General features: G+C 32.9%; 2 protein-coding genes across 2 annotated transcripts; one reads left to right on the top strand and one right to left on the bottom strand.

Annotated features, from left to right (window-relative positions):
- Positions 1 to 3,820: 3,820 nt before the first annotated feature.
- On the top strand, positions 3,821 to 6,361 carry LOC133682669 (transcription factor MYB17-like). The gene is made up of 3 exons (XM_062106132.1): positions 3,821 to 4,098; positions 4,649 to 4,778; positions 5,367 to 6,361. Exons 1-3 carry the CDS (start codon positions 3,966 to 3,968, stop codon positions 6,052 to 6,054), a joined length of 951 nt encoding a protein of 316 aa, XP_061962116.1. The 5' UTR covers positions 3,821 to 3,965; the 3' UTR covers positions 6,055 to 6,361.
- A 383-nt stretch (positions 6,362 to 6,744) lies between these two features.
- On the bottom strand, positions 6,745 to 10,613 carry LOC133682670 (remorin-like). The gene is made up of 5 exons (XM_062106133.1): positions 10,294 to 10,613; positions 8,372 to 8,419; positions 7,958 to 8,045; positions 7,434 to 7,515; positions 6,745 to 7,160 (listed from the first exon to the last, which is right to left on the bottom strand). Exons 1-5 carry the CDS (start codon positions 10,460 to 10,462, stop codon positions 6,966 to 6,968), a joined length of 582 nt encoding a protein of 193 aa, XP_061962117.1. The 5' UTR covers positions 10,463 to 10,613; the 3' UTR covers positions 6,745 to 6,965.
- Positions 10,614 to 14,698: the final 4,085 nt, after the last annotated feature.

Here is a 14,698-nt window from a genome sequence, read left to right as displayed (position 1 = left end):
CATTGGAGTCAAGTTCCCAAAAAAAAATTATATTAATTTTTAATGAACTAATTCTTTTATAAATTTAATGTGCAAGGAAGATTTTTACTAGGACAGGGCTTACAACGTTGTTGCAAGGAGAGTTTGGAAGAATGACAACGCAACCATGTAAGATTTAATTAAATTTTTTATATTTTTTTATTTCAATGTTAAAAAAAAATTTCATTATCTTAACTGATAATTTATTTCTACCATATAGGTTACATGATTTTTAGTATGAGGCGTAAAAAACGAAAAAAAATACATGCTAGAGAAAAAGGTTTTTCAAGCTATAGAGATGTTGCAATTTGAAGGGATTTCAAACCTCCACAGGCTATATGAAAAGCTTATATCTAGCACGTGATGTTTGAGTGTTTCGTGCAGCGGTCGCAAACCAATGCGAAGAACCAGAATAAGAAGATTCATGATTCAATTACCACGCACATTAGTAAATCCATTCTGTTTGTTTCGCATACAAAACGAATTGTAAGATTCTTTTTTATTACATCTTTTTTTTTTAATTGTTGTTTTATGTGAAAATGTTTAACTAACAACATTTTCATTTTATAGGCTACAACTCTTGAACGCAAACCAAGATTGATAGAGCTTTTTATAGAAACTCATATGTGAAATGATGATCGTTTTAAATGGGTGTAACAACTTGTGGATAGTTGAATTCAAAAGTTTGTGGTAAGTTTGATTTTAACAAAAAAAAATTAAGTTATTTTTAAAAATTAGATGGCTAGTTTCATTTTAGGAAACATATACTACTTGATTGTAGGACAGATATATAGACAATTCTTCAACCCATCTAGAAATCAATCGTGATATATGGTTGGAGGCTGGATTGTCTGATGGACTCGATAGAAATCAAGTTTACAGTATCTCAAACACCATAACTGAGAATTTGCAAATGGATCATAGTGTATCGACCGTTGGTTCCTCATAATCGGGTTCAAGCTCTCAATCTCTGGAGTTTCAGGTGATTGTACAATAACAAGTTCGAGCTTAGACAACCCGGCTTACTACTGAGACATGACAACTTAGTGGTTAGACAACCAAACTTAGAAGATTGTACTTGCAACTGTTGTCAAACATGGGTGGTAAATGTGGTCCACTTAATCACCCCCGATCCTAGAGAGGATCCGTCTCATCCTCGTTCAACTCTTGTCCCCTAGATGAATTGTATTCAAACTGATAATTTTAAAACTTGTAATAAATATTTTGTTTTGTTTTTTATTTTAGTTTTATTTATTTGATTTTTTTCTAGTCTATTTATTTGATTTAAAAAAACAGTTTTAAACAAATTACCGATAGAATTACCGACACAGTAAATCCTCAAAGAGTTCTAAAGAATTGAAAAAAATCACATGAAATGCCACTGGAAATAGGTAAATCATCAATGAGTTTAGTCCGTCGGTAATATGAAAATAAATCACCGATGTGATTACAAATGATTTTTTTTGTCAGTGATATGCCATACTCAGAGATGATATTACCGATGAAATGATGCCAATAATTTTGCTTTTGTTTGGCACGCTTTTGCTGTCTGTAAATCTATTAGTGATTTTATGATCGACGGAATTACCAACATAATAAAAATCACAGATAATAAGTTTCCCGACGAACAGTAACCATCCATGATTTCATCGGTTAAATTATTTCTGACAGAATCAATATCTAAATACAGGATAATTTGTCGGTGATATGCAAAATTTCCGTAGTGTTTACTCTTTATACAAATTTAATTATTAATCATATTAAATTTATTATCAATATTCTTTTTTTTTGTGATCTAAGTTTTACTCAAAATCATAATTGCCATGTGAATATTTGTAAAATGTTATTCTTAGAACTATATAGATAATGAAAATATAATGTTTAGATTTAAGTTGTCCTTTGACTCCATTGAGCTAATTTTCTGGGCTGCCACTGCACATAGCATATGCTGAAAAACGAGTTGTAGAATATAGGTGAAAACTGTGCTTTAGCAAATATAGTATAGCTTATTATTCCTTCACAATTATTTCTTTCATCACGAAATTTAGTGCTCATACATTTCCATATATATATATAGATTCATTCATTATTTGTAATTTTACATATAAATTTGTTTTGTATCTAGCAATCACAATGGAGTAATGCAAGTTTATTGTATTTTAATTTCATTATATCTTTGTTTTCTTATATCTGCGGAGAATCTCCCCATTACAGTAAATATTAATCTTGAATCCTTCTTGTTTAACTCTTACATTTTAAAAAGCAAAAACAAAAAATTCATACATTTTTCTTCTCCTTTTCACAGTAAATGTATTATATATATAGGAAGTTTTCAATGCTAAGAGAGGTATTGTTTAATTGATTAAGTTCTAGGTTATCAGTTTAGATCTTACCAATCTTAGAATTACTAGAAATTTATATAATCATTAATTTTAGAATATATAAGATTAGTTGATATATATATAAACTGGTCAGAGACCTACATTAATAATAATAATAATAAAATAAAAAAACATGTCAATGATGCGCCATTTTTTCTCATCAGCCAAGCAAACGATAATGTAGTGAGGGTAAAAACTACTACAAGAAAGAAATTAGAGGGGAGGAGAGGGTCAATACTCAAAGATGTCATGGATGGTCGTACAGAGCAGGTGCAGTCATTGTCCAAATGCCATTAGTTCTCTCTTTCCCCATAAATTTTCTCTGTCAATAATCCACCATTAATGCTTTCCCTTTCATCTTCACTGGAATCCCCTCTCTCTTTCTCTTTCCTGTTTTGCTCAATAAAAAATGTACGTGAAAAAATAAGAAAAGAAAACCCTATAATTTCTGGTTGAACGAGGCTACAAGGCCTCCCTCAAATGGGACAATACCTGTAATTGTCGTGCATAAATACTTACACTGTACATACGTACATTTATTGCATTGCCAGCTTGAAACTTGCCGATGAACCTTTATTGCACAATCCACAATAAAGTATAGCTTTCGATTTCCATGATGATATCCCACAATCTCGGTATGCTCATAAAAATAACTATTTAGTATTTATATGGTTATTAATCTTGAAACTTAAGATTTTAATAAGATATTGTGATCAATATATAAATAATAGCTTTAAATTTCAAGAATAAAAATATTTTTTTTTAATATGATAAATATTTTAAGAGTTAAGGTATGAATGCTTAAATAATAAAAATTATAAACTTCTTGAATTTAGCTATTTATATTTTACAAAACTCATGTTAACTTGAGTTGAATTTAAATATATTAGATCTATCAAGTTGTTAGATTTATGTCGTTTTTAGTTCAGCACATGACTGAGCCTAGATATATTAGATCTAGTAACTCGTTAATTAGACCTCGTTAGATCTCGTTGTTATGCTGAGCCAAAATAATTTGAATTTAACAATTTATTAAACTAGTGTTAATTTATACTCAGCATATAAATAAATCTAAGTATATTAAATTTAATAACTCATCAAACTTATATTAACTTGAACTCAATATATAAGAAACTCATATTATCTTAGCTGAATACATATCTAAATTTAAGTAAATTAGATCTGGCAGCTCCCCGTGCCAAAGTTTTTACACTCTCAACATGTTACTGAATCAATGCATGATAGATATGAAAGCTCTCAAAATTCAGGTTAAATGGAGTTATCACGAGTTTAAATTTTTTATCAGAGCATAAAAAATTACGGAGTAAAAAATAATAACCACCACCTTGGATAATATTACTCTAGCATTTGATTTATAGCCTCTCTCTCTCTCTATATGTATAAAGCTTTTCAGTTCTCTCTTTGAAAAAGCTCGTCTCCAAGTGAACTTTAGAGGCACTTGCTTTTCCTCTTGTATTTTTTATCTTTCACGGTAAATTAGAAGTGAGTTTACTTTTGTTGGAAATTGTTGTTGAGGTGATAAAAAGTGAAGGATTGATCGAGGAGATGGGGAGGACACCTTGTTGTGATAAGAACGGTTTGAAGAAAGGGGCATGGACACCTGAAGAAGATGAGCTTCTTGTTAGTTACATCAAGAAGAATGGGCATGGTAGCTGGCGCTCTCTCCCTAAGCTTGCAGGTATAAACTAAAGCCACTGCTTTCTTTAGGTTTTCGAAGCTAAAGTTGCGTTGATCTTATTTTGTTTCTTTCATGGAGTTATATGTCACCAGCTTGGAAAGTGCTGAAAATGTTTTGCATTTGTTGGGTCACTAGAATATTTGTTGGACTTGGATAGTATCATTATGGTATTGTAAAATGCTTTGAATATTCAAGTGGTTGAAAGCTACTTCACAGTATTGTGTTCTTTCCTGTTGTTGGATGTTCACACTACTTCACATGACTGTTTCCTACTCAAGCTAAAATTTTCTCCATCCTTTTTTGTTCTTTTCTTTTTAATGTCTTGATCTTCACTATCAAGTCCCTTGATTCTAGTTGAGTACGAAATTGACCTGTATGCTACAACGTTTTCAGTGGTACTGTTGATAGGAAACATGCTCTCTTCCAAAAGGAGATTGGCCTTTCAGAAATCTTCTTTCTTTCTTGTAAAGTTAATTTTCTGCGCTTGAATTTCTTGAAACAGATCTGCAAAAATAGGAAGTCCCTTGCAACTAATTTGTTTGTTTTGCAGGTCTTCTTCGCTGTGGAAAGAGTTGCAGGCTTAGATGGACAAACTATCTTCGGCCTGATATTAAACGGCATCCTTTTACTCTCGAGGAGGAGAAGCTTGTCATTCAGCTTCATGGCATTCTTGGAAACAGGTATTTTCTTGCTATATGAAAATTGAGAATACCGCAAGTACTTCGCAAAGTTGTTGGACCAAAGTGTCTTAAACTGATCGATTTCTTTTAAAGAAGCATTACGATTGTGACTTAATATTGTGCATGTGCAATTGCAATTCTGGGCTTACCAATTCTCTAAATATAGCTAGACTACATCCTTCGAACTCCTGCAAGCATTTTTCAGCTGATTTCCCCCTTATTGTTGTATGCATATATGCATATACAAACTAGGATGAGCAACAAACCATCCTCACAACCAGCCTCCTTTTGTGTTCTAAATTTCCATTGAACCACTAGAATTTGAAAGCAAACTTGGACGTGAAGTTACATTGGTGAGCACTAATTTTGGAAAGAAAGTGGCCATAATTATTTCAGAAAGGAAACACTTGACAATTTGGTGTGGTGACAACACCAAGAAGTTTGTAATTGTTTGCGGCAAGTGTTATCAATTCAACTGTGTCAAACTGCATTTGGAATGGGAAAATAGGATTTGGTTGCTTATATGCGATATAGACCCCTGTGCAGTTTGTAATTAACTCTTCCGAGTGCTGCATCAATGAATTTCAGGTGGGCGGCCATTGCTTCTCAACTACCAGGCAGAACAGATAACGAGATCAAGAACTTGTGGAATACCCACCTGAAGAAGCGCCTTCTTTGCTTGGGACTTGATCCCCAAACTCATGAGCCCTTTACGTCCCGTGGACCAGCCAATAAAGGACCTGCATCCCCAGCTACTCGCCATATGACGCAATGGGAGAGTGCTCGGCTTGAAGCTGAGGCACGCCTTTCAAGGGAGTCATCACTCTTCCTTCCACCGATACCGGGAAAAATTGATTGTGATTATTTTCTGCGCATATGGAACTCTGAAGTTGGAGAATCTTTTCGAAGGATCAACATGGGAGGTGCTAAGACTGCCTGCCCAAGTCCGGTTTCTCAGGCTTCTTCATCGACAAAATGTGGATCAATTTCAGCTATTACAGCAGATATTAGCCCCTACTTAGCAGGGTCCTCTGCTGCCGCAAGCAATCAAAATGAAGATATGGAGTGCAAGAGCTGTAGATCCGATGCAGAAGATGTGATGGCTGGGCCTGACTCATCAAGTTCAGCTGAATCGGAGGATTCGACAGACTCCACATTACAACTTCTGCTGGATTTCCCCATTAACAACGACATGAGCTTCCTAGAAGGAAATATAGACAGCTATGCCACCTCATCTGGAATGTTGACCGGAACCTCCATGATACCCCCCGTGTGAAGCATGCATGAAAATGTTGCTCTGTATAATGAATCTTCTTTTGCTGGGATTTTGACATGCTCTTGTTTTCTTTCTTTTTTGGCACTACAAGCTGTGAAGCTAGTGTACGAGCACAGAAACTTATGAGCTAAGCTGACGGCAGTTGTGGGTAGTTTTTCAGCCTATAGTTAGCGTTTTTTATTTACTAGTACCCTGGTGATTATATATAGAAGACACGTATCCTTTGCGACCTAAACTTCCAGGTTTAGCCTCGCATGTATGCTATTTATGTAATGCTAAAATCGTCTCACCGGGATCATTGATTCTACTTGTTCATTAGTTAGAATTCTGTCCGCACCAAGCTATGAACTTTTGATCATGTTTTGTGAGGCGATTTAATTCAGTTGGGTGGAAACTTTTCTATTTAGGCAATCAGGCAGTAGATGCTAGCCTGTTATCCTGCCTGAGCAATATGGTAGATTAGTAGTCAACTTCCGAAAGGGAACAACACTGCTGAAGGATCAAAACAGTTCATTGCGATTTTGTATATACCTAATTATTACATGTTTCTGAAACCACCTTAGTAAATCAATAATTGCTTCTTGTCACCAAACATTAAAATTTTCTTCTCGTGACTTCTCATCGGTCATTAGCTTTCGTAAGATCGAAAAATAGAAACGACAAGGCAACTTCATGCCAACTTTACAAACATGTTAAAACTTGTTTCTCATAGATCAAATATTGTATTCCTGTACATAAACACACTGGATATTTAAATTTGCTGATGTTTTATGAAATAAGACATAAAACTATGTGGAAAAAAACAAACATGAAAAGCATTAAGATGAAAAAAGGAATTACAAACACTATATGCAGAGGACGACTGATGATTCAACTTGCTGCTTCCATGCTAGGCTCCTAAAGTTGCTGCTTCAGAAGCAACCAAGAAGCTTCTTCGGGGTTTGCCCAGTAGCACGATATTTCGCTGCCATCTCCTCTGCTTTTAAGAATTCTTCGCCACGTTTGGCTTCAACCATGGCCCTCCGTTCTTCAGCTTCTTTATGAATCAAAGCAACCTTGTTTTTCATTTTCTCTGCGTATTCTGCCTTTTGTTTCTCCAATTTTTCCTGTCAGTTGTTTGTTTTTCACTCTCGAATCCCAAATGCTAAAAGAACTATACTATAAGCATAAGGAAAGTAATCTCTTCAGTTTATTAATTTTAAAGTCTGTCATCCTGAGATTGTTACAAGGACATTATAATTGAGGGGGAGAGCTTCAGTCACTTGGAACACTAAGAATACTGATTGGATCTACCAGAGAGGATTAAATTATTGATGCACTTGACTGTGAAAAGAATTTCAGAAATGAACAAAGAACCAGGATTACAAGAGTTCAATTACCTCCATCTTTCTTAGTGTGGCTTCCAGAGCTGCCTTTTTGCTGTTCTCCCATGCAACAACAGCAGAGAGCTTTTTCTGAGACCTGTTAATCAGTTAAAGCCCATTGCAAATTGTCAGCAATTACATTCCTTCAGATCACATTGTTATCGGAAAGAGAGTTATAGGACACCTCGCAGTTTATCGCATCAAATGGATGTGATTAATTTCTCAATGCACAAATTCAGTTTCAATTCTTCAACTTTCAATATCCTGAGGTCAAGTAGAGGACCTATTCCTGTTATGCATAGAATGTGTATTTCTAAAGCCATGTTGGAATAGGAATAGAGATCTAAACGTTCTTATAAGAAGCTTACTTAATGGCTTAAATGAAGCATTAGAGAGGAAAACCCTACTCAGATGCACAGACCAAGAGAAACCCAATTTTTACCACCTTTTTTAAACACATTGCTAACAGATTTATTTGGATTATTATAGCAGCACCGCTGTAAATTGAAAGCAAACGGAGAGAAACAAGAAGACCTTACTTGTTTTCTGCTTTAGTTTTCTCGCTGTCTTCCCATGCCTTGATAAAGGACAGTCTCTTTTCTTTTTCAAGGTCAGCAAGAGCTATATCTGAAAACAAAAACAATCAAAGAATTAAGTTACTTTTAATGAAACTTTCTTAATCGTGGTCTGCCCAGGAAGTTAGCATGCGCACGCATACAAACTCGAAACAGCATTTACATGTACATAACATTAATCACTGAAGAGATTAGAGATTAGAGACAACATCACGTGAAGGTCTTAATGCGTGTAAGGAATTTCCAAAAAGATGACAACGGACTAAAAACTGGACAGAATCCCTCCGCAAGTATAAGAAGATTCAAACAGAAATAGACTCGTTCATTTACAAAGAACATCCTACTGCTCCATTATTCTTTGTGGGTAACAAAAGGTACCTCTGTCAATTGATCCACCTGAAATCTTTTTCGGAGCAGGTTCTGTCTCTGACAAAAAAAAGAAAAAAAGAAAAAAATTAGAAGCAGCTAAAGAATTTATTATATGGATGGTAAAATTAGGTTGTTGAGGATGTGATTCATAGAGAAAGAAATTCTGTTCAGTCACCAACATCCTTATTTATTTAGTTCCAATACAAGCAATATACACGATAATCAAACTAAAAAGAGAAAAAAAATCGAAACAGCAACCAGGTTTAGACCTCGCAAATCATGTTTAATTCTGGAGTAATGAAGTCATGAAATGTACTCTAACAACTCAATCAGCACAGAGTTGGTGCTTAACACCTGCACCTATATGACCCCTTTCATTAGTTATCATATTCTAGCTTGTATTACAACAGAGGGAGGCGCCATCACTTTTGACGTATCCAGTCAGAATGAAAGGAGGCTGTTTTCCTTGAATGATCATTGTTGAGTAAGAAATTGATCCTTTCAAAAGGTAACAGTAAAAAGATTGATGAGAAAAGGCACATCTAATCCAAAAGGGCCACAACAGACAACTTTGATGCAAAAAAAGTCTAACATGATTAAGTGTAGTTTTGCAATTTTCACATCAGAAAGCATGGGAAAGTCGAGGTCCTATTGCAGAGTGTAGAATTGCATGATTGATGTTACTAAAGCAAACCATCACCTATTCCCTTATCAAGCCATGTATAAGCATAAAACCAGCTATGGATAATAATTGTATCAACCCAATAATTCCTTGTTGGGTGTCATTATACAAGATATGGACAATATCTACTAAAAAATAAAATCTTTGGATACCATTGTGCTAAGTAGGGACTGTTTTCAACTAAAAAAATGTTTGTGGATGCCATTGTATAAGTAGGGACACTTTCTATCAATAAAATTAATTATTTAAATACCATTATGCTATGTAGGGACTATTTCTATTTTCTGTAAGACATAAAAATAATTGAGCTAGCATAAAGAAGAACTCTAATAGACAGTGTGTATGTCATGTTCGTATTTTCTCCAGCTAATAATATCATTTGACAGAAAGAAGAAACAGTCAAAAATCCAAACATCTTGGTTTTTCAACAACTACATAACAACAAAAGATAGATGCCCATCCACTAAAATTATCTGTATACAGGCTGCAATGCGCTTATGATTAATGTCTTCAAAATCAAGATATGGAAATCATACAGCCAGAGATCCATCTGCCTCCCAGGGAAGGAATAGACAGCCCTCTCTAAAAGAAAGATTCTCCTTCTAATATATTCCATCTTGAAAATATATTATTATTACTCTCACAAAAGTTAAAATCTTTCACCTGTATGTAACTAGGCCAGTGTTCCTCTCTGGGTTTTTTTTTTTTCGAGATAAATGATGGATTACAATTAACAAGAAACTCGAGATCTCACTCTCTTGATATGCAAAGGTATCAGTGAGCTTCTATGCCATTAATGAATCATGTGTTTGATACCTTAAGAGTAAAAATTTCTTTTGCTTATCCTATCTGATGAAGTAATTGTAGAAAATTTAATCCCTTGAAAGAGCAGCAAAGTTGCCACATCTATCTGGATATTTTTACTTGCAAGTATTCTTTGCTTAAAGAAAAGGTGAGGGAAACAGTGACAGTAACGGATACTTGAATTTATCTGCATTCACCCAGATATGAAGAGAAATCAGAAATTGATAGAAATTTCTTTCTTTAAAGAAAGAAATTCAACTCAATATCATACTAATTGGGTCAACTTCTCAACACAAAATTAATGAAAAAAACTACCAAATCCAGCCATTTCCATTCAGACCACTCTAAAATTTCCCAAGCACAGCATCATTTCAAGACAAAATGATCATGGGTTTTGGTTTCTCATAATTTTCCAGAAAAATAAAAACAAAGATAAAGAACTTACTTTCAACAACAGCAAGAGCTTTTAATTCATCAGCTACCTTCTCTTTCTCTTCAGCTGCTGGAGGTGGTGAGACTATAGCTTTCTCATCCGCCACATCACTTTTAGTTTCCACCGGAGCTGGAGTCACCGGCGTCTCAGTTTCTACCTTCTTCACTTCTTGCTCAGCCATTTCTTTTCCTCTTCCGCTTCTCTTCAACTATTAAAAGTTAGCTTGAAAATCTTTCACTTTGGCGACGTCAACAATATCTTCTCGTGCCGTTTATAGCTCCAGACAGCGTGTGTCGTCACCGCAGGTTACTCTCACTCGTGGGTTCTACACCGTCGATTTCGAATACAAAACAAGAAATTCTTTTAATATGGCGGTAAATATGTAAAGTGAACTTAAAGAAGGATTCGCGTACGAAGCGTGGATAATTGCCTTTTGCCGACAGGTAAAACAGGCAAAGAGTGCCACGTGACGAGGAGTGGCGTTGGCTCCTTCATACGACGACGTAGAGCAGATAAATACAAAAATGCATGAAATGATTGTCTGTCGAAGTGGGGGCCACTTGAAAAGATAAACTTGACTGCGTGGATTAATTGAGAATAAACAAAATGCGAAATGGGGTCCATCTAACTCACCCCCCTGTGCTCTTGTCATGGTTCGGCAGCCTGCCAAGTGCCAGCAATTTTCTTGGGACCCAAGAAACTATCCCCAGTTTATTTTGATGGGATACTTTATTGATTGCATGCATTAGTTTCATGCTTGCACTCCATGAATGAATGAATTGAAACGGATGTTTACTTGGTGAAGTAATTGTGTTTTTGAAAAAATTAATATATTTTCTTAGTCGTTTACATAATAATTTTATGCCACAGCTCAAGTGGTAGGCGTGGCCGAAGCTAAGGTTGTGGGTTAAAAAAGCGCTGAGGTTGCTGGTATTTTCTACCAGATAACTTATTATATTATCTGTGTATTTTTTTTCTCTTTCAAAAAGGTAAAAATATAAACAAGAAAAAAATTACTATGCCATGCGCAGATGCCTCACTCGAGCCCGCGTGCTTGGTTGTTTTGGACAGGCCTTTTTTTTATTAACCTTTTTTTATTCTTTTGATTTTTTTTTAATTTTTTCTTGTGGTGTTTTTTATTGGATCTTACATTTTAATTTTTATATTTTTTATCATAAAATAAAAAATATAAAAAAATTAATTTAACTATATGGAGTACATAACCTGGATCACAAGTTTAGCAAGTTGATTAGGATTAATCTGGAATTGGTTTTTTTTTATACTTGACAATATCATGTCAGGGTAACTCTCATATAATTTAATCTAAAATTCAAGCTGAACAAAAAATTAAGTCAGATCAACAAAAAAAATCTATAATTTAAATATTTTTTTATGTTTTTACATTCAAAATAATTTTTATCCCTAACAAGAGCGAGCACGGGAAATGAACTAGTTGAACTCGATAATCTAGGTTGGTGCTAACTTATAATATATGTTTTAGTTTCCCAATTCATTGCTTTTAACTGGTTCCAAACATTCGTCCTTCACCTCATTTTTTTGCAAAGTATATGATGAATTTAGTAATAATATTAGAAATGCAAATAGAATATTAATGGCTGTTCTCGTAGTAATAATACACCAATCAGGGTAGTTCTCGTTGTATGCCATAATCCAGTGTTATCTAATAGCATGTTTCCGCCTCACTCTCTTTTTCATTCCTGTCGTTTCTCGGAGATCCGGCCGGTGCGGGTGCCTGCTGGGCTTGTGACTTGTGAGGCATGTGAGGCACGGGACCCGCAAATTCGGCGGTTGCTTTCAGTGCTGTCATGTGGAGGATTTATGGTGATCAGTGCTCATTAAATGTGTTTTTGGTATTATGGTAGTAGTTGTGATTGTGATTTGAAAAAAATTATTTTATAAAAATTATTTTTAATTAAAATTGGTTTGAAAAAATAGGTATTTAATTTAATGTATTTGAGTAAGAATGCTTTTGAAATTTAGGTTATAAAATAATTTTAAAAAATATATTAATATTGATAATTTTAAATTTAAATATTGTAGAATTAATTACTCATATTACATTATGAAATAAATAATATTTTATATAAACTATTATCAGGTATAAAATTGATATTACTGTGCGAGTGAATTTAATTCACTCTATACTAGTTTTTCGGTAAAAAAATATTGTTCATATCACAGTGCAAATAAATTTAATTTACTCTAAACTAGTTTTTTTTTAATATTACTAAAATTAACACATACTAAAAAAAACTGTTTTAAGTGAATTGGACTGTTCACGTGAACAGTCATGTTCATGCTAATTGTATTGTTTAGTGAACAGTGCAATTAGCATGCACAGTGAATGGAAAGCAGGATTTTCCTGCTTTTCATTTACAACGTTTCAGCCGTAAAAATCACGTGAGATTCATGTATAGTAAATCACTTTTTTTCAATACCAAACGGCTGCAAACTGCGTTTTAATTAAAACGCAGCTGCAGCCGCGTAAACAAACAGACCATAAGGTGTATCTGTAGCTGCGGTTGTGCTGATTGTTTTAAAAAATATATTTTTAAAAAATATTTTTATATATTAATATTAAAAATAAAATTTTAAAAATAAAAATATTTATAAAAAACAACCTATGATGACCCAAATCAGCAATCACTTGGAAAACCAAAGATGATTGCATGTGTTTGTCTGGCTGCACAAACTATAATTATAAATATGGCATCTCTCATAACGTGACTGTGATGGATCCAAATAGATTTTTTTATTTTTATTTTATTTCTTGATAAACACAAAAAACAATCGGATGCCAATTCAACGCCTCTTGTCATTCAAGTTAATGAATTAAAATCCTAACCAAATAGATATTTTTATTTTTGAGCCTTTGATGGTTTAATGCTTTAACCGACGTGGAGGAAGAAACCCAAGTTCACCATCAACTACAAGATTGTGATTAGCACACTCATTATGATGCCTTCGGATTCGAGAAACCTTATCCATGTCTTCTTCTCTTTTTTTCTCTCTCAATTGTCGAGGGATATAATTTTTTTATTTACCAGTCAGTGTGTGATGCTGTTTATTTTTATGTTTTTAAAATGCTTTTAAAAAAGTTATATTTTTTTATTTCTTTATTTTAAATTAATATTTTTTGATATTTTAATATTATTTTGATCCGTTGATATCAAAAATAATTTTTAAAAAATAAAAAAAAATATTATTTTAATTTATTTCTAAATAAAAAATATTTTAAAAAATAACCATAATTACAACCTCAAACAAACAGTAGATACATCATGCATTTTTAAGAATTTCTTTCTTACAGTCTTTTTTTTTAAAAAAAAAAATCCCTCTGCATGAGAAATTAGAAATGACGTTTTAACCAAGAATCATTTAAAACCACTTATTATTGTTATAGAATTATAGTTGTTTTGTCTTGTGTGAAAAACTTTTATTGATTGGATGCTTATAATTGAGTAATGTCGTAATCAGCTTTCAGAGTTTTTTTTTTATTATTATTCTTATTCAACTGTGTTTTTAAAAACAATTAAAATTAATTAATTTTTTATATTTTTAAACCATCTTAATTGCTCATATTAAAAATAAATTTTTTTAAATATAATATAAATATTATTTTAATATATTCACAAACAAAATACATTTAACAAATTCCTAGCACCGATTCCAACAACTAGTTCGAAGAGTTTCTGCCAGGTGTTATTAACATCTTCCTGCTGCTGCTTGCTTGGTTTTTATTGGAAGTTTTGCTTGAGAGTTGAGAGTGGTTTCTGTTAGCTATTTTCTTGGTCCGGATTATCTTGAATCGCTCAAGTCCTTTACTTGAATCAGTTTTCAATTATAAATTAATATTGCTGTACATTGAAAAGAAAGAAAAAAATCTCAAATTAAATTATTCGAAGACAATATAAAAACAAATCTATTCATCATAGAAGCTCCCATCTTGTAACAAATAACAAAGATATACCAAGCAAAATATGTTCAGTGAAAATCTAGAATTTATATATATTTAAAACTATAAATATATGCAACTATGATGTATGTAATATATATATATATATATTTTAATCATAATTATATCAATATTTACACTTAATTTAAAACAAAAAATAATATTTATTTGTTGAAACACTTTAAAGTAATGAGATTTTTATTGTTGTCGAGAATAAATTTTTTATCCTTAATGCTCTATTGTTCCTTACATGTGCATCTAAAATGTTTGCAACATGTCTTTTATAATCCCAACAATATCATTTTAGTTTAGATATACTTTTAAATAACGTATTTGAATAAAAAAACATGAAACTTAAATATCTCTCAATAAAACGAATCTAAATTGTAGATTTGAAAGGAAAATCAAAGCTTAAAACGATAATAAATTAATAAAATATAA

The sequence above is a fragment of the Populus nigra genome, chromosome 2 (genome assembly GCF_951802175.1).
Source record: "Populus nigra chromosome 2, ddPopNigr1.1, whole genome shotgun sequence".
Classification (NCBI taxonomy): Eukaryota; Viridiplantae; Streptophyta; class Magnoliopsida; order Malpighiales; family Salicaceae; genus Populus; species Populus nigra.
Note: the sequence above shows the minus strand (reverse complement) of the source record. Positions and strands in the feature narration are given on the sequence as shown.